Raw genomic sequence first — 25,797 nt, 5'->3', positions numbered from 1 at the left:
GCTCATTGACAGTTTTTAGTTTTGTCTTCATAACCCCAGGGCCTTGCATGTAATAGGTGTTTAATAAATGCTTTTTGGATTGGGTTGGATTTTAGTAATGCATTTTGAGATTATCTTACTGGAATGTAAACATTCATTTAGAAGTTTAAAGTGGTTTTGTAAAAGGTTTTTCAGTCCTCACAATGCTTTTTAAAAAATGAGGCATGTTGAAGGAAACAGGAAATAAAGAAAAATTGGAGTTGAGAAACCTCATCATTTCAGCATTGGAGTTCTGTGGTTCTTCATAGTAGGGTATTTATAATAAGCCACCAAATCAAATGCTTTGGTCAGAAAATAATATATATTGCAATTTTGCCATGCATCTAGATGGCAGAATAAATAAGAATTTCAAGAACAATAAAAAAAATGAGCACATGCAGAAACTTTCATAGCCTTCCTTCCTGTGGATTGTCCAAAGTTTTTTGGACATCTTCAGTGATGTTATGGCATCTTATACTTTTTGACAGGTTATTAGATAGCAAAATAATTGTGAAACATTATTCACTAAGATTCTCTTCCACTAAAGTATTCTGATTCCTTATTGTTGAATGTAGAAATAATGCTGTTTGTTTGTGTTAGATAGATAATACACAGGAGGCACTGGAGGCTTCAGACTCCAGCCCCTAACAGGTTCACTCTTGATTTGATCAGACAGGAAAGACAGCTTCAAAGGGGTTAATAGTAAGCTTTATTCTAACACAGTATTGCCGATAACGGAAGCACTACAAACTCCTACAATATTGCCTAATCACCCTTCTCGCGGGGGCCGGCAAGAAGAGGGGGCAACTACCCTTATGTCTCAGTGGAGCCAGTCAAGATGGGCACAGCTTGTGCGTTCAACCCTAAAGGGTTCCCCTAAATCCCTTCAAGCCTCAGTGGCGACTGGTTGAGGTAAACACAAATTCCCCCCTCCCAAGCCTTGATGGGGGCTGATCAAGGCACACACGACATCCCAGCTTGTGCATTCAACCATAAAGGTTCCCCAACTCACTGACCTCTGCCCACCTGCTTTCTAAGGCATCAGGCAAAGAAGACATATTGCCAACAATAGCCTTACAAGTTTACATTACTTCATCCCTATATCTCACTGTGCATTCGCAGTGGATGTTTATAGTTTCAGCACACACGTTTATATTATTTATCCTTTTTTAATGCTATGCAAGTATGGTGGCGATGTTTTGAACCATGAGCCTGGGAACTCATATCTAATGCCTGGGAAACTGAGGTTGTTGTGGCCATGGAGCCTGGGAAACTAAACTCTAAGAAATAATAACAAAAATCCACCTTACACACACTGAAATCTACCTTACTTACACTAAAATTCACCTTACTTACAGTTTGGTTTTTTAAAAACTCTGCCAACAGATTAGATGTTCTCAGAGATCCTACACTTCTCTGAGTACAGGCCAAGTTATGGACACTGTGTCTATTGTTTCTTGACCAACTAACCTTAGTTTTGAGAGTCTCATCACCGAAGAGTTAATTACCAGTTAACAATTTATTTTGGACCCCATTAACCATCTACAAAAATAATTTGGGATTTATAATCCATATCAGTAGGGGCATTACTCATACATGTTAAATAAAATATTCTCTAAGTGTAAAATAATTATGATTCTTATTGGGTATTCAGGGTGCCACATTGGCTTTGGCTTTTCCCGGGGGTGGGAGGAAGTGTGTATAAGTCACGGGCTCTAGATGGAGCTATGTGCCTTGATTTTCTCTTTCTGTTGACTGACTGATGTGAACCGCTCTTAATATGTCTCATTCTTCTCAAGCGTGTTACCTTTGCCCTCAAAGAAAAGTATGAGTTGCTAGGTATGAATGAATTACAGAATCTCTTGTTTATTTACAGTGGAAAAAAAGGTAAGAGTATAACTAAGGAACCTCAGGACAAGATGATGAAATGCAAGAGTTTAGTAAAATATCCATAGAGAGTATAAACATAACAGTGGATTCAGTGAAAAGTAGAAAGTAGAAATGTTTTATCAGAGAACAGTGTCAGGAATAACAGTGACAGCAGAAAAACATACACTTGGAAATATATTTGATTATTTTCCCCACAGCGTCCCAAAGCATATGTCACCCTTTATGTAATTCCATGCTCTAGTATTTCCTCTTCCTTCCTTCCACCATTAAAAAGTTGCCATTTCTAATAAATAACTTTAGCAAAGTTGCAGGTTATAAAATAAACCCACATAAATCCTCAGCATTCCTATACATTACTGACAAAGCCCAACAGCAAGAGATAGAAAGAGAAATTCCATTCAAAGTTACTGTAGACACTATAAAATATTTGGAAGTCTCTTTGCCAAGACAAACCCAGGGCCTATATGAACATAACTATGAAACACTTTTCACATGAATAAAGTCAGATCTAAATAAATGGAAAAATATCAGTTGCTCATGGTTAGGGTGAGCTAATATAATAAAAATGACAGTTTTACCTAAATTAATCTATCTATTCAGTGCCATACCAACTGAACTACCAAAAAATTATTTTACTGAGCTGGACAAAATAATATCAAAATTCATCTGGAAAAACAAGAGGTCTAGAATATCTAGAGTATTAATGAAAAGAAATGCTAGAGAAGGTGGCCTAGCCATACCAGATATTAAACTGTACTACAGCAGTCATCAAAACTACCTGGTACTGGCTAAGAAACAGAGGAAATAGTGGAATAGAGATCAGTGGAATAGGATAGGAATACAAGATGGAGAAGTCAACAACTATAGCAATCTACTCTTTGATAAACCCAAAGAGGCCAGCTTCTGGGCTAATAATTCACTATTTCACAAAAACTGTTGGGAAAATTGGAAAATGGTAGGGCCGAAACTGGGCATAGACCAGTATCTTACACCATATACCAAAATAAAGTCAAAATGGGTTCATGATTTAGGAGTAAAGGCTGATACATAAGTAATTTGGGAGAGCAAGGAATAGTTTGCTTATCAGATTTATGGAAAAGAAAAGAATTCATGACCCAACAAGAGACAGAGAGCATTACAAAGTGCAAAATGGATAATTTTGATTATGTTAAATTGAAATGCTTTTGTACAAAAAAAGCCAATGCAACAAAGATTAGGAGGGAAGCAGAAAATTGGGATAAAATCTTTACAACTAGTGTCTGTGATAAAGACCTCGTTTCTAAAATATACAGGGAACTGAGCCAAATGTACAGGAATACAAGCCATTCCCCAGCTGAGAAATGGTCAAAGGATATGAACAGGCAGTTTTCAGAGGAAGAAATTAAAGCTATCTATAGGCATATGAAAAAAATGCTCTAAATCACTACTGATTAGAGAAATGCAAATCAAAACAACTCTTAGATACCACATCTCTCCTGTCAGATTGGCTAAAATAGCAAAACAGGAAAATGATAAATGCTGGAGAGGATGTGGGAATATTGGAACATTGTTACATTGCTGGTGGAGTTGTGAGATGATCCAGCCATTTTGGAGATTAATTTGGAACTACGCCCAAAGGATTGTAAAAATGTTCATACCCTTTGATCCAGCAATACCACTTCTAGGGTTGTAATCCCAAAGAAATCACACAAGCGGGAAAAGGACCCATATGTACAAAAATATTTATAGTGGCTCTTTTTGTGGTAGCCAAGAATTGGAAATCAAAGGGATGCCCATCAATTGGGGAATGGCTGAACAAGCTGTGGTATATGAAGGTAATGGAATACTATTGTGCCATAAGAAATGGGGATGATACAGACTCCATAACAACCTGGAAAAACCTACACCACATAATGCTGAGTGAGTGGAGCAGAGCCAGGAGAACATTATACACAACCATAGATATATGGATTCCGTGAGGACCAACCCTGACAGACTTGGCTCTTCTCAGCAACACAAGGTACAAAGACAACTCCAAAGGACTCACGATGGAGAATGCTATCTACATCCAGAGAAAGAACTATGAAGTTTGAATGCAGATTGAGGCACACTTCATGCTCGCCTTTTTTTTCCCCCTTTTTTTCTTCTCTTTTGTTTTTGTTTTTGGGTTTTTTTTTGGTTGTGTTTCTTCTTTCTCATGATTCATTTCTTTGGTCATAATTCTTCTCCACAACTTGACTAGTGTATAAATTAATTCAATGCGAAGTTATACGTGGTAGTTATATGAGATTCCATGCCGTCTTGGGGAGGGAGGGGGGAGGAAGGGAAGAAAATCTGGAACTTAAAATTATGTAGAACCATGTGTTGTAAGCTAAAAATAAAAAAAAAAGTTGCCATTTCCAAAAAAAAAAATGCTACTTCCACAATAAAAGAAAAACCTAGTGGCTACTGCTTCCCCATACTACTCCAGCTATTCCTCATATTTCTAAATCTCTAGTTATCCAGACTGCCCAGCTCTACTTAAGATGTTATGTAAGGACTGGGTCTCTTTTATCCTTAAGTTCTCCCAGTCTCTTTCATGTAGTTTTAGTGAAGAAGTCTTCTACATTGAAGGGAGAGCCCTATTTAAACCCTGTGGAACTTGTACCTTCCTCTTTCTCTTTCCATCATCTTAATTATAGCCACAGTAGGCAAAAATGGATCAGAAATGCTAAAAAAATCTGCAATAGGGTGTATTAAATAAATTCATGTAGTTTTTTTTAGTTTGGATTGGCTCTAATAATTGATTTTAATTATGGAATGTATGGTAATACCGCAGGACCACAATATGCTGCTATTTTATCCAATTCATTTAAGTAGCAAAATTGACACTGACTGATACTAAGCCAAAAAACTGGCTTTATATATAGAGCCTTCTGACTTTTAGGCATGTTTTGGGTAACTAGATTTCTGTAGACTTTAATCTCCATCTTCATTTATTCAAGAAACATTTCACTAAGCACTTATTATGTGTAACATAGTTTGGAGGACAGTGAGTGAAATATAAAGATAAAGAAGACAGTGAATTTATTACATTTGTTCTAAAGACAATTTGGAGTTTTTTTTCAAGTCCCCAACTTGTGTACCCTTTGATCCACTAGTGCTGCAACTAGGCATACACTCCAAGATAGTCCAAAACAGAGGAAAAGATCCTATGTGAACAAAAATATTTATAATGCTTTTGGTCAGTCAGAAGCCTTTGTATGTACTTGCTATGGGTCAGGTACTGGGCTAAGCAGTGAGAGTAAAAGAAAAGGAAAAGAACTGACCCTGTTCTCAAGGAGCTCATATTCTATGTAAATGCTAAATATACACAACATATATACAGAGTAAACAGAAAGCAATCTAAGGGGAAGGCATCAGGGTATTGGGGAAATGGAGAGTAAGGCTTGTTGTAGTAGGTGGGATTTGATCTGAGTTTTGAAGAAAGTTAAGGAATTAAGAAGTGGGGGTGAGGAGGGAGAGCATTCCAGGCATGGGAGACAGCTAGTATAAGTGCATCGAGTCTGAATATCTAGTATCCTGTGTGAGGAGCAGCACAGAGGCCTGTGTAGCTGAGTGGCAGAGAAAGGAGAGGGAAGTAAAGTCTAAGGCTCTAAAGTCAGGAACAGGCTTAGATGCCAGTCAGAGGATTTTTTATTTTGAAGTAATAGGAAACTGCTCGAGTCTATTGGGTCGTGAGGGGGAAAAGTGATGTGATCAGACCTATGCATTTTGACTGCTTGGTGGACTGGGAAGATACTCAAAGCAGGGAGACCAGTTATAAGGCGGGCAGGTCCAAGCAAGGAATCTCTATTTTGGTTGTGGCTATGTGAGTAGAAAGAATAAACATATACAAGATATTTTGTGATGGTAGAAACAGATTTGACAGTATATTAGGTTAAAGCAAGTGAGGCGTCAAGGAGGACACTGAAATTGTTATCCTGGTTTAATGGGAGGATGGTGGTGTCCCTAGCAGTAATAGGAAACTTGGGAAGAGGGGATGGTTTGGGGAGAAAGATAATGAGTTAGACACAGTGGACATACTGAGTTTAAGATGTCAGAAAAGCAATTGGTGGCGCAAGAAGGAAGTTCAAGGAGAAAGCCTAGGGCTAAATATGTAGATATGAGAATCATCTGAACAGAGATCATGATCGAACTCAGAGACCTGCAGAGATCACCAAGTGAGATACTACAGAGAGGAACAGGAAAGTGAGGAAAGTGTCCACAGCAGTGTCAAGGGACATTTTTGTGGCAGCAAAGAACTAGATGGAAAGTCAGTGCCCATCCATTTGGGGAATGGCTGAACAAATTGTAAAATAAAATTTAATGCAATATTATTTCATCATAAAAACAACCAATATAAATAATTCAGAGAAACTTAGGAAAATTTCAGATCTCTGGTCAATACAGTGACTAACCATAACTTCAGAAGACAAATTATAAAGTATTTGTCCTATCTCACGGCAAAGAGGTGATGGATCAGGGGTGCAGAACAAGGCAAAAGTTTTTGTTTCACTACACTTATTTCTTATATGGGGGAGCTTTACTAGGGGTGTAGGGGAAACAGAGGGAAAGAACAATGAGTTTGTTGTTTGTTTTTTTTAAAGAGAGCATCAACATTAACCTTGTTGAAAAAGATTAAGGAACTTTAATTTTCTAAGTAGGAGGCATGGTAATCTACTGAGATAATGTATGTGTGTGACAGGCCTTATCATGTCATTCCCCTGTTTAATAAGCTCCAAGGGCTCCCTGTTGCCTCTGGGAGCAAATATAAACTCCTCTGGCACTTCAAACTCCTACCAAATCTGGCTTCAGCCTACTTTTTAAGATGCATTATACCTTACTCCCTTCACACATTGTATGGTCCATCTAAATCAGTCTTCTTCCTGTTCTTTAAACTAGGCTGACCCTAATTCCTGGAATTGTCTCTTCTCTCACTTCTGCCCCTTTAGGATCCCTAGCTTTCTTGAAAGCTCAGCTCCAGATAGAATCTAAGTACCGTAAGGGCAAGGATTGTTTTATTTTTGTCTTTGTATCTCTAGGACCTAGGATGGAAAAGTCACTTAATGCCCATCAGTAGGTTACAAAGGGCTTTAAATGCCAAACAGAGTATTTTGTATTTAATCCTGAAGGTGATAGGGAGCTACTGGAGTTTCTTGAGTAAGGGGATGATGTGGTCCTACATGCTCTTTAGGAAAACCACTTTGTTGACTGAATGGAGGATCATTTGGAATGGGGAGAGACTAGAGGCAGGCAGACCCACCAGCAGGCTGTTGCAGTAATCCAGGTGTGAGCTTTAGGGCCTGTATTAGAGAGGCAGCAGTGTCAGAGGAGAAAAGGAGGCATATAGGAGAGATGTTTCGAAGATGAAATTGACAGGCCTTGGCCTAACTAAACTAACCTTCACAAAATGGACACATGGCTTGAAAAGATTTCTGCAAAGCAACCTGCAGATGGAAGATAATGCTATTTCAAGCAAAAGTGGACAAACCAATGGCAAAGCTCATATTTCTACTGTATGAGCTCTTTATCAACCATGTTATAAGGAAAGAATGATGACCTAATGAGATCTGACTAGAAATTAGCCCAAAAAAATTTATCTGTCCCTTAAAGGTAAAAAGGTGACTTTTTAAATAATAAGTGAGAAAGTACCTACTTTTCAAAAAAAGAAACTTTTTCTATGGAACGGGCATTTTGAAAATGAATGTTTGGATTGTGATTTTGTTGCTAAAATGATGTAACTATGTCATCTATAAAAACTTTCTTATTTGCATTATTTAAACTTAGAATCAAAATTTTCTAATGTATTTCAGAATCTTCTAAATAGACTTACAGTAGGTTTTTTAACCCATTTACTAATTTAGCAAATATTTATTAAGTATAACATTTTCCGATTAATTTGTAAAAAGAATGAATAATGTGTTAAGAAAGATGGAAATATACTGGACGCATTTCACCAAAAACCTTTGCATAATTAATGGATGGGATTGAAAAATTAAAATAATTATTTCTTTTTTAAAAATTGATTTATTTTTAGTTTTCAGCATTCAGTTCTACAAGCTTTTGAGTTTTAAATTTTCTCTCCCTCTTTCCCACCCCCTCTCCCCGTGCAAGATGGCATGCAATCTGATATAGGCTCTACATATACATTCATATTAAACATATAAAATAATGATTTCTAAACACAGCTAATGATGCAGTTTTCCCATTTGGATCTTATCTTTGGTAACTACTCTATGATGGGCATCAAATTCAGATCTTAAAATACACCAAACTTAGAACCAGGCCTTTGAACTGCTTTATCGTAAAGTGTTATTCCAAGTTTTCCAGAATAATGAAATATATTCAATCACCTTGCCTTCATTAAAAATAGTATTAGTTATCATTTTAGAGTTTTATTGGTTTCATCTTTATCTCATCATTGGTTTCTATTTTTGTGTGCTTTAGAATGCATATTATATGTATATGTATTATTGCAGTGGTATGTGTATATCATTTACATGCATGCCCCCAAATCTTTTTATTGATGAGCTGCACAGTCAGAAAGTGTAGAGGTCACTGCCCTAGTTAAGGGAAAAAAAATACCTCTCTTTACCTACCTCTGGAGATTGTTAGGAGGCTCAAATGAGATGATAGACGTGAGAGGAATGTTTATATAGTGCTGGTTTTTTTAAGTGCTTTTTTTCTTGAAAAGAAAAGACTTAATCTTAACTATACTGTTTATTGTTAAAAATTGGATTATTCAGATTTTTCTTTAGCAAGACTGGTAAATCTGTGATTAGGTATTAATGCATCCTAGAAGTTTTAAATGATTTTAAAATAGAAGTTTTAAATTCTTTTCAAGAAAAAAAGCAATATGTAAATGTGACAGCTTTCTTTAGACTAGAGTAATGGATTTATTTTCCTGTTTCTTATTTTACATAGATTTGATGCCTCAATTGTTGCTTTTTGTGGGATTCCACTGGAATATATTTATATGTCTCACAGTCAAACTAGGACCTGAGTGTAGATCCAGTATCAGACACTTACTGTGTAACCCTAGCCAAATCACTTGACCTTTCTAGACCTCTGTTTTATTTTCTGTAAAATGGAGATAAAAATAGCACCTACCTAATGGGGTTGTGTTTGTGAATATCGAGTGATGTAACTGCGTAAAACAAATGATACATGTATCAAGTGATATAACTATGTAAAGTACTTTATAAACCTTAAAGCACTATATAAATTAGAGCCATTGTTCTTATTTTTATTATTATTGTTATTATTAATCCCCAGTTGTGAAAATCAATCAGTAAGCATTTTATTAAGCACCTCTAGTGAAAAAAAAGGAAATATGCAACACTCAAGCACAGTTTTTTATTACCCTTTGTGGTGCTGACTCATTTGGGTCATATTTTCTCTAGTTGATTTGTTCTTTATAATCACCCTGGTTGCTTATAGTTATCCCTCCTTACATGTGAATGTAACCAATTTATTCATCATTGCTACAAATTGGCTCTTGATAGTCTCACTTTCTGTGATATAAAGCTAAGGATGTTTTTTGAAAATGAAAACCATCACAGACATTTTGTTGTTTCTTTTTTTTAAATGTGTGTTTGCTGTGATGTAGCCTTTAAAAAAATGATCCCATTTAAAATGATTTATGTTAGTTTGTAGTCATGAGAAAAAAACACAATGGTGATTATAGATGATAAAACTTCAATAGGAGTCTTAATATATAAATTCCCAAGGAAACTAACAACTAAAGTTCTTTCCTTCCCACAGTTAAGACCCTGTATTTTATTCATCTTCGATATGTATACTTAACATAGAAATTTGAGAGATCCGTAGGTAGGATAAATGTGGGTGATAATAAATTTTTAGAGAGTTTGGTCACTGATGTGTGAAAAGATGAATAGTTAAGGTAGCCTGATATTTGCTGACAGGATGTACACCACAGCGTTTGAGCTATCCTCATTATTAAAGCAGGGAACATGTGTTTGTATTTAACATTAGCTTCGTCCCATACCTGATTACTAGCTTACACTTTTGAGAATACCAAATAAAACTCTTAGAATTGAAACCTGCTATTCCAGTTTTATTTGCTTTCTTCCCTTTAAACTTATGTAAAACTAGGAAGCTTCCTTGAAAATGGGTTATTTTGCTTTTTCTGCTATTGAAGGAGGAAAGATATCTACCATGTGCTATGAGAATAGTTTCAGTTGGAGGTGATAATATCTGCCAGTTATTTGAAGTGCCTGCTAAAATATAGATTTTTAAACATATATTTATTCTGTTGTTTCAGAAGAATTCAAAAAGCCTAAGTTGTAATGCTATGAATTCTAGAACTGGGAGTTAAGAAATCTAGGATTTCATTCTAGCTTAAATTTTGAACTTTACTATTAGATTTTGAACTATTTACCTAGTCTTTTTAACACTTTAGTTATCTAGTTTGTAAATTAGATATAGTATTAAATGCCCATTTCCTTAGGATATTGTGAAATACATTAACAGGGATTTTTGGAACTCTCCTCAGTGTTTTTTTTTTTTAATTAAGATTTTTTATTTTTTAGTTTATGACACTCAGTTCCACATGATTTTGAGTTCCAGATTTTCTTCCCCCCTCTCTCCCACCCTCCCCAAGATGGCATGGAATCCAGTATATCTTCTCCATATAACTTCACATTAAACTTATTTACACAATAGTCAAGTTGTAAAGAAGAATTATGACCCATGGAATGAATCAAGCGAAAGAAGAAACAAAACCAAAAAAAAAAACAAAAGAGAATAAAAAAGGAGAGCAAATAGTTTGCCTCAGTCTGCATTCAGACTCCATAGTTCTTTGCTGGATGTAGATAGCATTCTCCATCATGAGTCCTTTGGAGTTGTCTTTGAACCTTATATTGCTGAGAAGAGCCAAGTCTATCACGATTAGTCATCATAGACCCCATATATCTGTGGTTGTGTGTAATGTTCTCCTGGCTCTGCTCCACTCACTCAGCATTATATTGTGTAGGTCTTTCCAGGTTATTATGAAGTCCATATCTTCCCCATTTCTTATGACACAGTAGTATTCCATTACATTCATACACCACAGCTTGTTTAGCCATTCCCCAATTGATGTGCATCCCCTTTATTTCCAATTCCACTATAAATATTTTTGTATATACGGGTCCTTTTGCCACTTGTGTGATCTCTCTGGGGTACAGCCCTAGAGTGGTATTGCTGGGTCAAAGGGTATAAACATTTTTATAGCCCTTTGGGCGTAGTTCCAAATTGCTCTCCAGAATGGCTGGATCAGTTCACAACTCCACCAACAATGTAACAGTGTTCCAATTTTCCCACATCCTCTCCAGCATTTTTCATTTTCCTGTTTTGTCATTTTAGCCAATCTGACAGGAGAGATGTGGTACCTAAGAGTTGTTTTTGTTGTTGTTGTTGTTGTTTTGGCAGGGCAGTTGAGGTTAAGTGACTTGCCCAAGGTCACACAGCTAGTACATGTGTCGCCACCTAGCTGCCCCTTAAGAGTTGTTTTGATTTGCATTTCTCTAATCAGTAGTGATTTAGAGCATTTTTTCCATATGCCTATAGGTGTCTTTAATTTCCCTATAGATATCTTTAATTTCCAGTGTTTCTAATATATCCTATGGACTTTTCTCCCTTATAAATAATTTATTGAATGTCATTCTGTCCTTGAATTTATCTCATAGTGTGTGCTGTACTTATGGAGTTTAAAGATTCATCATCCCAGAACATTATTTCTGCTTCGAGGCAACCATGAATGCAGGCATCTCACAGAGTACTTCACCTTCAGACAGGAATGTAAGTATAATTTGTTCTCTTTAGAAAAACCTTTGTAAATGGTTGGGCCCAAAATTAAAAATATATATAAGAATAAAATGATTGTAATGTTATTGGTTTATAGGGAATGTGTGTGTGTTTTTAATTTAAGGTTAAAATATGAGAAAGTAGCAAACAGGCCATGAATGCAGTATCTCAAAAGGTTTTCTTACATTATCTTTACCTCTGATTGTGATACCTTAGATTTGCCCTATTCCCTTAAAGGAAAAATTATCTAAGGAACTTTCAAAACTATATTCACATACTGGGATTAGTTAACTTTTTTTTATTCCTTGCTTGAAAGAAGACTGAAACATGATCAAAGCACTGTCCAAAAAAAAGTCATATTACTCTGAACATAGGGCTCAGTTTTTTCCCTCTTCAATATAATATAGTTTATATAATTAACTTTCTGTTGCACTTTAAGATTTACAAAGCCATTTCCTTTGCAACTGCTTTGTGAGGTAGAAAATGAAAACATTCCTACTCCTATTTGCACATAAGGAAAATTAATCCCAGAGAGGTTAAGAAACTTGCCTATAGTCGCATATCAATCCTGTTGCTGCTGGAACCAAGACTCAGACCCAGGATTTCAAGTTTGCTTTCCATCACATTCATTATGAAGCACTAGTGTAGCCTGTAATTTTGCTCTTAATACCATAGATTGCTTAAGCCTGGGTGGTCTCCCTAATAGCAGCAGTTTCACTGACATCCTCATAGGCCCACACATGTGCTAGAGGAACCAGTGCCCCATTGCCCCATTGCTAGTGTTGCAAGGTAAGCCAGTCCACTTGCAGCCTCTGAGGGATTGCCTGCATCCCTGGGTCTATCTTCCTTGAAGATGAGCATTTCATTACAAAATCTGTCTATACTCCCCACCCCCTTCTCTTTTACCCCTGTCAACTCCCCCTTGCTAAAGAGTTGGCATTCTTATCTTGTGGTTCTGATGACATTTTCCACTTGTAAGTAGATGACTGTAAAGCAACTGCTGGCAGTAGACATGGATCTGTGAAGCTTATATAACAGAGCAGAGGAAGAAAATGTTAGGAGGTGTGAATGGATAGAGCCCATAGAAATAGTGGAGTTTTCAAACTTCGTAGCTTCATGAGGGCTACTCCGTGAGCAGAGTGAAGTCTTACAGGGAGGAGTGTTATGAGGTAAAAGAAGACAAGGGAGAGTGTTCCATCTGGTTAGATTTTAAATGACTGAGAAAATGGCTGATGTCTGTTTGCCATACTCAACACCCCCATTTCCCTGGGTTCCATTTAACTTGCTATGAGACGACATTTTGTAATTATTTGCCTGTAGGGGGAAAAAGTTCTACCATATTTTGTATACAGTAATTTTATATAATTTTTCATTGTATTCCATTTTTTTCCATTCAGAGAAATCGTATGATGGGAGAGAGGGGTTGGCTGAATCACTCTGGGCTAATTTGATAATCAGTTTGGAAAATATGATCCTCTTATTTAGTCTTGATGACGTCTACTTAAAATCATTACAGCAGTAGTTGCCCCTACCTTCACCTCTTTTTGTTGGTGCTGATGGTGGTGTCATTCAGTTTACCTTGAGCCATGGGAGGAAGTGAAGATGGACCTGAAAAAATGTCAGGAAGTCTCCCTGTTTGCTGGTATAAGATGGTAAACTTTTTCTTAAAATGATAAGATCAAATTTAACAATCATCTTGAACAATCTACTTAGTTTGAAACATTCAGTATATAGTTGCTAGTACTTAATTTCTGGTTTTGAGGATTATTAGGCTGTAGGTTAATAGTGAAGGAGCTAGGTGTATTGATTAGAATTAGAGTGCATTTTGCTATTTTCAGCAAAAATTTATCTCAGTTCTCCCTCTTATTACTAAGTTTTCGCTGACCATTAAAATAAACCTTCTGGGAGAAGATGTGGGGAAGATATAGAGCAGAGATCAGGAACCTGCAGCCTCGGGGCTGCCTGTGCGGCCCTTTGACTGAATCCAGACTTCGCAGAACAAATCCATTTGGGTAGTTTTCAATTTGGTCAGGTAGTAAAGATGATTACTTAAGAACTTTTTAACCAAGATTTTATTGGCAAAAATAAAGATGTGGCATTTTTTCAAGATCAAAAAAAAATTGAGCTAATTAAATCAGAAGGATATAATATTTATAATGTAGATAAGCACCTCAAAGTGACTTTAGAGGGCCAAAAATCCATTTGTTCTATGAAGTTTGGATTCAGTCAGAGAACTGCGCTTGAAGACCCAGAGAGTCACATGTGGCCTTGAGCCTGCAGATTCCCCACCTCTGGTATAGAGAGACGTGTTAAGTGTCTTCTGTGTGGACTTTTCCTTCTCAGAAGTCTTATGTGGTTTTTACATGATTTCGCCATAATGATAAGTAGTTTGTACAAAGCAAAATGATTTTAGGAGAAAATTCCACGCCAGTTTGCTTCCTTTTTTAAATGTCTGTTGTTTTCCTTTAGTTCTTGTACAGCATTGAGTCTGAACTGTGAAAAAAAAATTCACCTCAGTGCAATAATATGGTTTTAAAAAAATTTGTTTTTGCTTTATTTCTCCATAAGGAATATCTATATGCTGTTCTGCAAAGCTGTTTTTCACTGACAGGCTGATCTCTCTTAAAGGGCCACCCTGAATTTTAGAATCAGCACCCTGTAATTACTGCCAAGTGATATTTAGTTCCAGATTGTGCAGCTGTATCTTTTTACAGTTTGAAGAAAATAATTGACTTTATTCCCCCATTAAAGCGTATAAACTAGGGAGAATCTTGACATTTCAGTGACTTTTATTAGTTAAAAACAATTCCCACCCTGTGTCTTTTCAAACACCAAATTTGAGTTTTTAGCTTTGTTTTAGAGAGAAACAGAAAGTAAAATTTCACTTTGCTTACTCAGTCTTCTCAGACTAAAAGTATTTTGTTTGCCGTTATGTAATTGAAAACCTAGTGCTTTTACAGTGATATCTTATCATATATGAAAATCAAAGATCTTAGAATTTAGAACAGCTCATGCAAACTAGTTCTTTATTTCTAAATTTGATCATTTTTTGGATATGCAGGTAAACAACAACTTAATAGATAAGAGAAAGCCAATTTCTGGATTTTGCTAACAAAACCAACATTGTTATTAGAATGAATTGGAAAAAGTGATAATTTGGACAAGATAGTAACTTTTTTCTTTGGTGTCTGGTCCCTATCCCTAATGTTCTTCAAGAATATCACAGCTTTGGGATTGAAAATGTGAGTTGCTGGAGAGGATTCTGGGATGATGGTCGAATAAGGCAGGAAATTACATGGTTCTCCCAAATTCCCTCACAAATAATTTAAAATAGTGCCTCAGAGGGACTTTAGAGAGCCAGAAATAGTTAGAAGTTGGGGTAAAGCAGTTGTCCAGTAAGACAGCTTGGGAGGACATTAGGAAAAAGCTGACCAAAAGATGGTGGTGTGGCCTGATTGAAGTGCATATACTGGGGGCAGATGCCAACATATCAACAAACAACTAGCCCTGGGGGCAGCTGTGTTGGCAGCAGGAACTTCAGGAACTTATGTCCCATGGACAGTGTAGAGGTCAGACAGCTGATCAGGGGAATATTGCAGGGTCTTCTGCTGGTGCTGGACATAGGTTCCAGGTACACTGACCAGATGCGGTCCCAGGCTGTGGCTGTGGGCAGCAAGGAGTGAACACACCTTGGTGAGTGTGGTCGAAGAGGAGTAGAGCTCTGCTGGCTATAATCACTCACAAGAGAGCAGAGTCCCAGTTTTGGTTCCAGGACAAAGGGGTGAGCTGAAGCTTGCAGCCACAGGAAGTACTGTAAAGAGTAAGAGCTAAGAGCATTTGAGGTGACAACATTGCTGAAGAAGAGGGAAAAGGTAAAAAGAGAGGGAGAGAAGGATAAACAATGAAAAATAGAGTAGAGGGAAATAAGCTGCTAGTATTAATAACTTTGAATGTAAATGGGATGAACTTGGCCATAAAATGGAAATGGGTAAAAGAATGGGTTACAAGCCAGACTCTGACTATGTTGTTTACAAGAAACACATTTAAAAGTGAGAGATACACATAGAGTAAAAATAAAAGCCTGGAGTAAAATTTATTATGCTTCAGCTGATTTTTTAAAAAAAGGTAGGGGTAACAATCCAGATCTCAGACAAAATTAAAGCTAAAATAGATTTAATTAAAAGAGATAAGGAAACTACATTATGATAAAAGGTACTGTAGATAATGAAATAATACCAATAGTGTACCTATATGCACCAAATGCTGTAGCATCCAGATTTTTAAAGGAAAAGGTAAATGAATTACAAGGGGAAATAGATAGCAAAGCTATAATAGTGGGGAACTTCAACCTTCTTCTCTCAGAACTAGATAAATCTAACCAAAAAATAAGAAAGAAGTCAAGGAGTTCAATAGAATCTTAGATAAGCTAGATATGATACATACCTGGAAAAAATTGAATGGGAATAGAATGGAATAGACCTTATTCTCAGTGGTACATGGTATCTTTACAAAAATTGACCATATATTAGAGCATAAAAACTTTATAGTTAAATGCAGAAAAGCAGAAATATTAAATGCATCCTTTTCTGCTCATAATGCAATTAAAATATATTTGAGAAGAGACCATGAAAACAGATTAAAAATTAATTGAAGACTAAATAACCTAATCTTAAAGAATGAGTGAGTTAAAGAACAAGTCATAGAAACAATAATTTTATTAAAGAGAATTATAATAATGAGTAAGGGAAGCAGCAAAAGGAGTAATCCAAAGAAAATTTATATTTCTGAATGCTTACATTAATAAAATAAAGAGCAGACCCATGAATTGGTTGTGCAGTTAAAAAAAACTAGAAAAAGAACAAATTAAAAATACCCAATTAAACACCAAATTGGAAATTCTGAAGATTAAAATTGAGATTAATAAAATTGGATATAAGAAAACTACTGAATTAATAAAACTAGAAGTTGGTTTTATAAAAAAAAAGCCGCAATAAAATAGATAAACCATTGGTTAATATGATTAAAAAAGAGAGAAAAAAATCAAATTACTACTACAAAAATGAAAGGGGTGAATATACCGGTATTGCCAAGGCAGTATTCACAGTGGATGCTATTGTTATGAGTTTGCCGATTCTGAATTGCGAAATATAACAGACTCTCCGTATAGAAGGCAGAAGCAAAACATTTATTCAGACACCAGAAAGCCCAATCCATCACAGCAGCAAAGAAGTTAATATACATTATCAGTGCAGGGGGCACTGCCATTCCCGAGCCTCCCTCTGTTAGGGCTTTCCCACCAAAAAACACTCACATCACAGCTAACTTACCTCCACTCTCTCTCTCCCTGAGCTCTAACTGCTTTGACTGACTTCCTTCTTGCTGCACCCTTTCCTATTCCACTCATTCAGCAAGCTTCTCCCACCACACGTGACTTAGGCTTCCTGTATTAATGGATGGGAAAATCTTCAAATTTACATTACTCATTACAATGCCACCCATAAAGGTGAAATCAAAGCAATTATTAGGAGCTATTTTGCCCACTTATATGCTAATAAATTGAACAATAAGTGAAATGCAGGAATACTTACAAAGTATGGAACTGTTAGATTAACAGACAAGGAAATAAAATATCTAAATAAATCTATTTTAAAAAAGAAATTAAACAGGCCATAAATGAGCTTCCTTAAAAAAACATGTAAGGACCAGACAGATTTATAATTGAATTCTACCAAACTTAAAGATCAGCTAGTTCCAATATTAAAAAATTATTTGGAATAATAGGCAAAGAAGGAGTCCTATCAAACTCCTTTTATGAAACAAATATGGTGCTGATACCTAAATCAGGAAGAGCAAAAGAAAGAAAGAAAAATTATAGAACAATTTCACATGAGTATCGAGGCAAAAATCCTAAATAAAGTACTAGGGGCAGCTAGGTGGTGCAGTGAGTAGAGCACCAGCCCTGGAGTCAGGAGGACCTGAGTTCAAATCCAGTTTCAGGCACTTGACACACTTACTAGCTGTGTGACCTTGGGCAAGTAACTTAACCCCAATTTCCCTGCCTTCCCTCCTCAAAAAAAAAAAATTTGAATAAAATACTAGCTAGGAGAGTACAACAATATATCACAAAGATTATACATTGTGACCAAGTAAGATTTATACCAGGAGTGCAGGGATGGTTTAACATAAGGAAAACTATTAATATAATCGATTATATCAATGATGCAGAAAAAGGTTTTGACAAAATGCAACACTCATTCCTATTAAAAAACTTGAACGCATAGTTATAAATGGATTTTTCCTTGAAGTGATAAGAAGCATCTACCTAAAACATCAGCAAGCATTATCTTTAGAGGGGATAAGCTAGAAGCCTTCCCACTGAGATCAGGAGTGAAACAGGGATGTCCATTATAACCAGCTTTATTCAGTATTGTATTAGAAACACTAGCAATAGCAATAAGAGAAGAAAAAGAAATTGAAGGAATCAGAATGGGCAATAAGATAATAAAACTATCTCTTTTTGCAGGCAATATGATGGTATGCTTGGAAAATCCTAGAGATTTGACTAAAATGTTAGTTGAAACAATAATTTTAATGAAGTAGCAATATATAAAATAAACCCATATAAAACATCAGCATTTTTATATATCACCAACAAAACCCTGCAGGAAGGAATACTAAGAGATACCCCATTTAAAATAGCCATAGTCAGCGTAAAATACCTGGGAGTATACCTACCAAGACAAACCCAGTAATTACATGAACATAATTATAAAACATTTTTTGTACAAATGAAGTTAGATTTAAATAATTGGAGGATATTAATTGTTCATAAGTGGGCTGAGCCAATATAATTAAAATGACAATTCTACCTAATCTACTTGGTCAATGCCATTCCAATTAGATTTCCAAAAAATTATTCTGTTGAAATAGCTAGAAAAAAATATTAACAAAATTCATTTGGAAGAACAAAAGGTCGAGATTATCAAAGGATTTAATGAAAAATATATATATATATAAAGGGAGGAAGTTTAGCAGTACCAGATCTTAAACTGTATTATAAGGCTATAATTATCAAAACTGTCTGGTACTGGCTAAGAAATAGAAAGGTGGATCAGTGGAACAGAGCAGATATACAAAACACAGTAAATGATTATAGTAACCTCGTGTGGACAAATGTGAAGATTTAACCTTTGAGAATAAGAATTCATTAGTTGGTAAAAATTATTAAGAAAACTGGAAAGCAATCTGGCAGAAATTGGGTAGAGACCAATATCTTACACTATTTGCCAAGATGGATACATAGCCTTGAAAGATATAAAGGGAGATATCGTAAGTAAATTAGAAGAACATAAATATATTACCTTATGGATAGGAGAATTTATGAATAAAAAACATATAAAGCAGAGTGAAGTGTAGAATGTATAATTCTTGATAACAGTAAATTTAAAATTTTTTGTACAAATAAAGCCAATGTAGCCAAAATTAGAAGGAAAACAAAACTGGGAGAAAATATATAGAGACAGTCTCATATCTCAAAACTTTGACAAATTTATAAGAATACTAGTCATTCCCCAATTGATAAATGGTCAAAAGGATATGAACAGGCAGTTTTTTGATGAAGAAACCAAAACTATATAGTCATGTGAAAAAATTCTCAATCACTATTAAGAAATGCAAATTAAAAGCACTTTGAGATAACTACCTCATACCTTTCAGATTGGCTAAAATAATAGAAGGGGAAAATGACAGATGTTGGAGAGGATATGAAAAATTGAGACACTAATAATACACTATTGGTGGAACTGTGAGCTGATCCAACCATTTTGGAGAACAACCTGAAATTAGACTTGAAAAGTTATAAAACTGCATATCCCATTTGACATAGCAATACCACAATTAGGTTTCCCAAGGTGATCAGAAAGGAAAAGAACCTATATGTTTTAAGATATTTATAGCGTCTCTCTTTGTGGAGGCAAAGAACTAAAAATTAAAGGGATGCCCTTTAATTGGGGAATGGCAAAACAAGGTGTGGTATATGACTGTGATGGAATACTACTGTACTATAAGAAATGATGAGCAAATTCAGTTAGGAAAACATGGAAAGATTTGCATGAAACAATAAAGAGTGAAATGAGCAGAACCAAGAGAACATTACATACAATAACAGCAATATTGTTCAGAGAATAACTGTGAATGACTGTTACTCTAAGTATTATAAATACTCAAATCAATTACAAAAGACCTATGAAGAAAGACACTATCCATCTCCAGAGGAAAAACTGATTAATTGGAGTATGCATAGTATAGTTTTACACACACACACACACACACATATGCATATCTGTGTCAGATGGTGGCCTTCTCTAGTGCAGGTATACCCTAATAGAGGGAGGGGGACGGTTCAGAACTTAAAATGTAGCCAAAAATAAATAAATAAATGAACTTTAAAAAAAAAAAAAAAAAACAGAAAACGAGAGTTGCTGGATATCATTTTGTTGGCCATTCTGATCAAGCCTGTTTTGAGACTATTTTCAAAGCCTTCCTGAGGAAACTGAATTAAGCTTTATCCTTTTAAGAAAGTGTCAGATGACTTTCAGCAAAAATCTATCCTCAGACCATGACTAGAGTGGGGTTGGGTTTTTTGTTGTTTTTGTTTTTAATAATACTGGATTAATCAAGAATATTAATCTTTTGTCTTCTTTTGGTTCTAATTCTAGTTTGTCTATTCACACAACTTTGCCAAAGTCCTGGCATATTTTCTTTTAATGAACCTAAAACAAGCAGGTTTGAAACTGTTTTACATACTTCTGATTAGCCTGTTTAGTATGGTAAACTTTTCTACTCTTTTCTCTTTCCCTTTTCTTCTAACGCTGTATTCCTTTTCCATCAGGTCGAATCAAATATTCAGAGCAGATATATGATGCCTGCATGGACACATTTGATTGTCTTCCTCTGGCTGCTCTCTTAAACCAGCAGTTTCTGTGTGTGCATGGAGGACTGTCTCCAGAAATCAGTTCTCTTGATGACATTAGGAGAGTAAGTAGTGATTCTTCTATATTATCTACTAGTCTTATCTATTAAATCATGGATGGGTGGCTGTCATTTCAATTTGTGCTGAAGGAGGGAGTATCCATACTGAGAGTATCAGACACTGAAAACATTATAGATCAGCATATTAATATAAGTAAGATTATTGTCTTTATGTTGCTACTGTTTTACCGTTGTTATTATGTCATTTATGCTGTGGATACCCCAGGATACAGGATGTTCAGGGAAGACTAGTACCTGTGGTATGAGGGCTGCCAAGCCCTTTTTCAGGGCTGCTTTCCACCTTTGGTGTGCAGCTGCTACCCATCTTTCACCTATGGGTCTAAGAAGCTGTAGGATTCCTCCATGGCTGTTGGAACAAATTGTTCTCATCTGTCTATTCTGCTGGGGAAGTCTTCACATATGTGCAGTAGACATCCCTCTAACTCACCAATGGGTTTGAGGCCATTGGTTGGTTACCTTCAGCCTAGTTTAGCCTGTCTGCTAAAATGGTTTTACCAGGGTGTGGCCACTGCACATGCTTGGAGCCACAAGTGATAGTTGGGTGACAAGTGGCTAGTGTCCTTAATACTCTCTTCTCTCTCAATTTTTGTGACACTGCTCTCTCTTGTTTTCCCTCCTATCTATCTGACTACTCCTTAATCTTCTTTGCTGTATCTTCATCTAGTGTAGTCTTGGGTATCCCATAGAATTTTGCCTTAGTCTTTCTTCTCTTCTTCCTCTGTGCTATTTTTCTTGGTGATCTAATTATGGATTTAATTATCATTTTCCATTCTGGTGATTCTCAAATCTATTTATCCAGCCTTAACTTCTCTGTTGACCTCCTCTATTGGCTTCTTCCATTGACTTTTCTGTTGATCTCCTCTAATAGGAGTTCTCCACTAGACATCTTGATCTAGATGTCCAATAGACATCTTAAACTCAGCCTGTCCAAAACTGAACTCATTATCTTTCCTCCAAGCTCTCCTGTTTTCCTAATTTCCCTAATACTCCCCATCCTCCCTGTCACACAGGCTCAAAACCTAGGTATCATCCTTTACTCGGCCTCTTACCCACCTATTCCCATATCCACTCTGTGCTAAGGCCTATCAGTTTTACCTTTTTAACATATTTTGTAACATACCTCCTCTTCTCCGACACTGCCTCCACCCTAGTGAAGGCCCTCATCACCTCATGCCAGGACTATTGCAATTGTCTGCTGGTTACTCTCCCTGCTTCTCCCTCCCTTCTTACACCAGTCCATCCTCCATTCACTTGCCAAAGTGGTTTTTTTAAAGCACAAGTCTAACTTTGTTACCAGTTCAACAAACTTAGTGGCTCCCTATCAAATATAAAATCCTCTGCTTAGTATTGAAAGCCCTTCATAACCTGTGTCACACTTCCGTCTTTCCAGTCTTTTTATACCTTGTACTCTTCCCCCCATATATTCTCTGATTCCATCTCTTTGGCCTCCTTTCTCTCAAAAAACACTCCATCTCCAGACTCTGTATTTTTATTGGCAGTGCTTGGGCCAGGAATTCTCTCCTTCATTTCCTCCTTGTAGCTTCCCTGGCTTTCTTTGAGTCCTAGCTAAAATCTCACCTCCCACAGAAAGTTTTTCCCATCCCCCTTAATTCTAGGGCCTTTCTTCCATTGATTATTTCCATCTTATCTGATAATATAGTTTGTTTGTACATAGTTGTTTGTATGTTGTCTCCCACATTAGAATGTGAGCCCTTTAGGGCAGGAACTGGCTTTTGCCTTTCTTTGTATCCCCATCACTTAGCACAGTGCTTAGCACATAGTAGGGGCTTAAACATTTATTGACTGATTTACTAATGAGCCCCTATAGTGCTCAGGGCCGCATGAAAAGGAAGGGATTGGGATGTTAGAGGGAATTAACATAAGACCTCTTATGCTGCAGTTTTCTCACCTATACGGTGGTGAGATTAGAACTAAAACAGCAGTCACCAAAAAAAAGTTGCCGCAACTTGTATTAAAATATCTCATCTCATCTGAGTAAAGAGAAAACTCCATGCACCCAGCATTTATCAGATGCAATAAAAAGAAAGATCAGGAGGGAATAACCATGAAAGATAATAGGTGTGCACTATTATGTACCCCTACAAAATAGCAGTTTCATCATCTTTAATAAGAAAATGGAGCCAGCTTTCGTTTTTTGTGCTCCTTTTACATGTGAACCTTGTTGGAAGTTGCTGTTTACTTTTCTAAATAAGGAGAGATAGAGTAATTGCTCGACCTACAAAATACCAAAAATTATTTTGTTTTCATGGTTTTCTTTGCCTTTTATGTGCTTTCTAGTTAGACAGGTTTAGGGAGCCTCCAGCTTTTGGACCAATGTGTGACCTGCTTTGGTCTGATCCCTTGGAGGAGTATGGCAGTGAGAAGACCATGGAGCACTTTAGCCACAACACTGTCCGAGGGTGCTCCTTCTTTTACAGGTAAACATTTTTTAAAGTTACAAAGTAGAGTTGGTAAACTAGAATGATTTTTGTATTCAGATTTTGTAAAAAGTAAATTAAGTCCAGTAAAATAGACTCATTTTCCTGTTTAATATGCTATGTTATTTAGAGTTTAAGTTGTCAACTTAACTGTAAGTCAGCTTCTCTTTTTCCTTTTTTCTAAACTCTTCTAATGTAGTTTTCTGGTTAACTGAGCATTGTCCAGGTAACTCTTGTTTCAACTTCTTCTCTAAGTATGGTAGGTTGAATCTAATTGAGGATCCTTTAGTTTCTCATGACAATCCAAATCTATAATCATTTTCTGGTACTATAGATAAAGGTATGGGGGGTTAGTTAGATGTTTATTAGACCCAGAACTTCTGGCGTTATTATTATTGGTGGTTTTTACTAAATCTGTGGTTTAATCATAGTTTGCTATTGTTGTCTTGGAAAAAATAGTGGAAAGGGTAGCATGAAATTTAAAAAACAAAAAATAGCCTAGAATTATATTCAACTCAGTAATGCACATCCTAATCCGTATTCTTTAATCTTTATATAATTGGGCCAGAATGAAACATTGATTAAAATGTGTGGATAAACCAGAAGCTTAATGTTAAGCAACACTTTGAACATTATTCTCCCAACAATTTTTTTTTTACTGTCCATTTATAAGTGACAAAATGAAATGATTTCCATTTTCTTTGGATGATCTCCACTTTCTTTCTCCACCCCATGCTCTTATCTAGTAAAAATGCTAACATTGCCCAGAGGCTGAGCAACATGAAGATAAATAAAAAAATTTACCCATTAAATACTTAGACCCCAAGTAACCTCAGATTGATTGTATTTCTACTCTGCTTCTCAAGCCCCAACTATTTCTCCTAGAAGAATTTGACACCTGAAGATGCCCATTTTAAAGTTATTGCCCTTCATTAGGATCATATCAGATTTTTGTGTTTGTTCTTAGAGTACGCAGCTTTAAAGGCCATGTTGTTCTAATGCTGGTACTTGCCACATGGTTTTTAAGTGGTTCTTTTATTTTTTTTAGTCCTTTGATCTTTACTCTTTTAACAGAAAGGAAGTAAACTTCACAAGGTTATTGTGAGAAAAATGATCTATAAACTTTAGGGTGCTAAATAAATATGAAGACTTGTTATTCGGTTTAAGTATTTATCTGTTGATATGCTCCTATTCAGCATTGTGCTATCTGTGGTGTATTGGTCTTGAATAAGTCCAAATCCATCATGCCTACTATATATAAACATTGGAAATAGAAAAATTAAATGACATAGTCTCTGCCCTTAAAGTGTTTACAATCTAGTAGAGGAGAAAACATAAATAACTGTAAGGCAGAATCATCTGAGTGCAGAGGAAAGGTCAAATTAGGCATAATTTAGGATAAGAGAGAGAAAAATCATTTCTCGTGGAGGAGGGGTGTGTGAAAAAAAAGGAGAAAAGTGGCATGAAAGTCAGGTTTAAGGTATTTGTGTGCCCTAAGCAAGGCTTGAAAACCATACCTCTAAAATCATAAGGGACTTACTAAAGTTGAACTGTGTTGTTTACATTCCTACATGGAAAGATGATATTTGTAATTCATGGGACCTTTCTCAGTATTAGGGTAGTTGAAGGGAATATACCTATATATATATGTATGTATGTATGTATATGTATATATATTCTATATATATATTATATATATGTATATATGTGTATATATATATATAGACAGAGGGCTCAGGATGAGTTGAATATGGAAGGATGATATCTAAAAAATAAAATTAAGAGGTGAGGGAGGAATATATTGGGAAAAGGAGAAAGGGAGAGATAGAATGGGATAAATTATCTCACATAAAAGTGGCAAGAAAAAGCTGTTGTAATGGAAAGGAAGAGGGGGTAGGTGAAAGGGAATGAGTGAATCTTGCTCTCATCATATTTGGCTTAAGGAGGGAATAATATACACACTCAATTAGGTATCTTACCCTACAGGAAAGTAGGGGGGAAGGCAATAAGAGGCGGGGATGATAGAAGGGAGGGCAGATTTGGGGAGGAGGTAGTCAAAAGCAAACACTTTTGAAAAGGGACAGGGTCAAAGGAGAAAATTGAATAAAGAGGGACAGGATAGGATGGAGGGAAATACAGTTGTCTTTCACAACATGACTATTATGGAAGTGTTTTACATAACAATACATGTATAACCTATATTGAATTTCTTGCCTTCTCAAGGAGGGTAGGTGGGGAGGGAAGAAGGGAGAGAATTTGGAACTCAAAGTTCTCAAAACAAGTGTTAAAAAAATTGTTTTTATATGCAACTGGGAAATAAGATATGCAGGCAGTGGGGTATAGAAATCTATCTTGCCCTACAAGAAAGTAAGGAGAAAGGGGACAGGGGTAGAGGGGGGCCGGTGATAGAAAAGAGGACATACTGGGGAAAGGGGCAATCAGAATACGTGCCACCTTGGGGTGGGGAGGAGGGTAGAGATGGGGAGAAAATTTGTTGACTGTTGAAAACTAAAAATAAATTTAAAGAACTTGATTATTAAAATAAAAAGAAAACCATACCCTCTAGGGGTTTGGAAAATTAATTTATCATTAT

At 36.1% G+C, this 25,797-nt stretch overlaps 1 protein-coding gene across 2 annotated transcripts in view; it reads left to right on the top strand.

The window, feature by feature from the left end:
• PPP3CC (protein phosphatase 3 catalytic subunit gamma) overlaps positions 1–25,797 on the top strand; it is a 116,619-nt gene that overhangs the window by 61,609 nt on the left and 29,213 nt on the right. For both annotated transcript variants that reach the window (XM_036748938.1, XM_036748939.1), the window contains exons 4-6: positions 11,598–11,709; positions 20,606–20,751; positions 23,065–23,204. In XM_036748938.1, the coding sequence (XP_036604833.1) occupies positions 11,598–11,709; positions 20,606–20,751; positions 23,065–23,204 (398 nt within the window). The remainder of the gene's footprint in view (positions 1–11,597; positions 11,710–20,605; positions 20,752–23,064; positions 23,205–25,797) is intronic.

The sequence above is a fragment of the Trichosurus vulpecula genome, chromosome 3 (assembly GCF_011100635.1).
Source record: "Trichosurus vulpecula isolate mTriVul1 chromosome 3, mTriVul1.pri, whole genome shotgun sequence".
Lineage (NCBI taxonomy): Eukaryota > Metazoa > Chordata > Mammalia > Diprotodontia > Phalangeridae > Trichosurus > Trichosurus vulpecula.
This window is presented reverse-complemented; position numbering and strand designations above follow the sequence as displayed.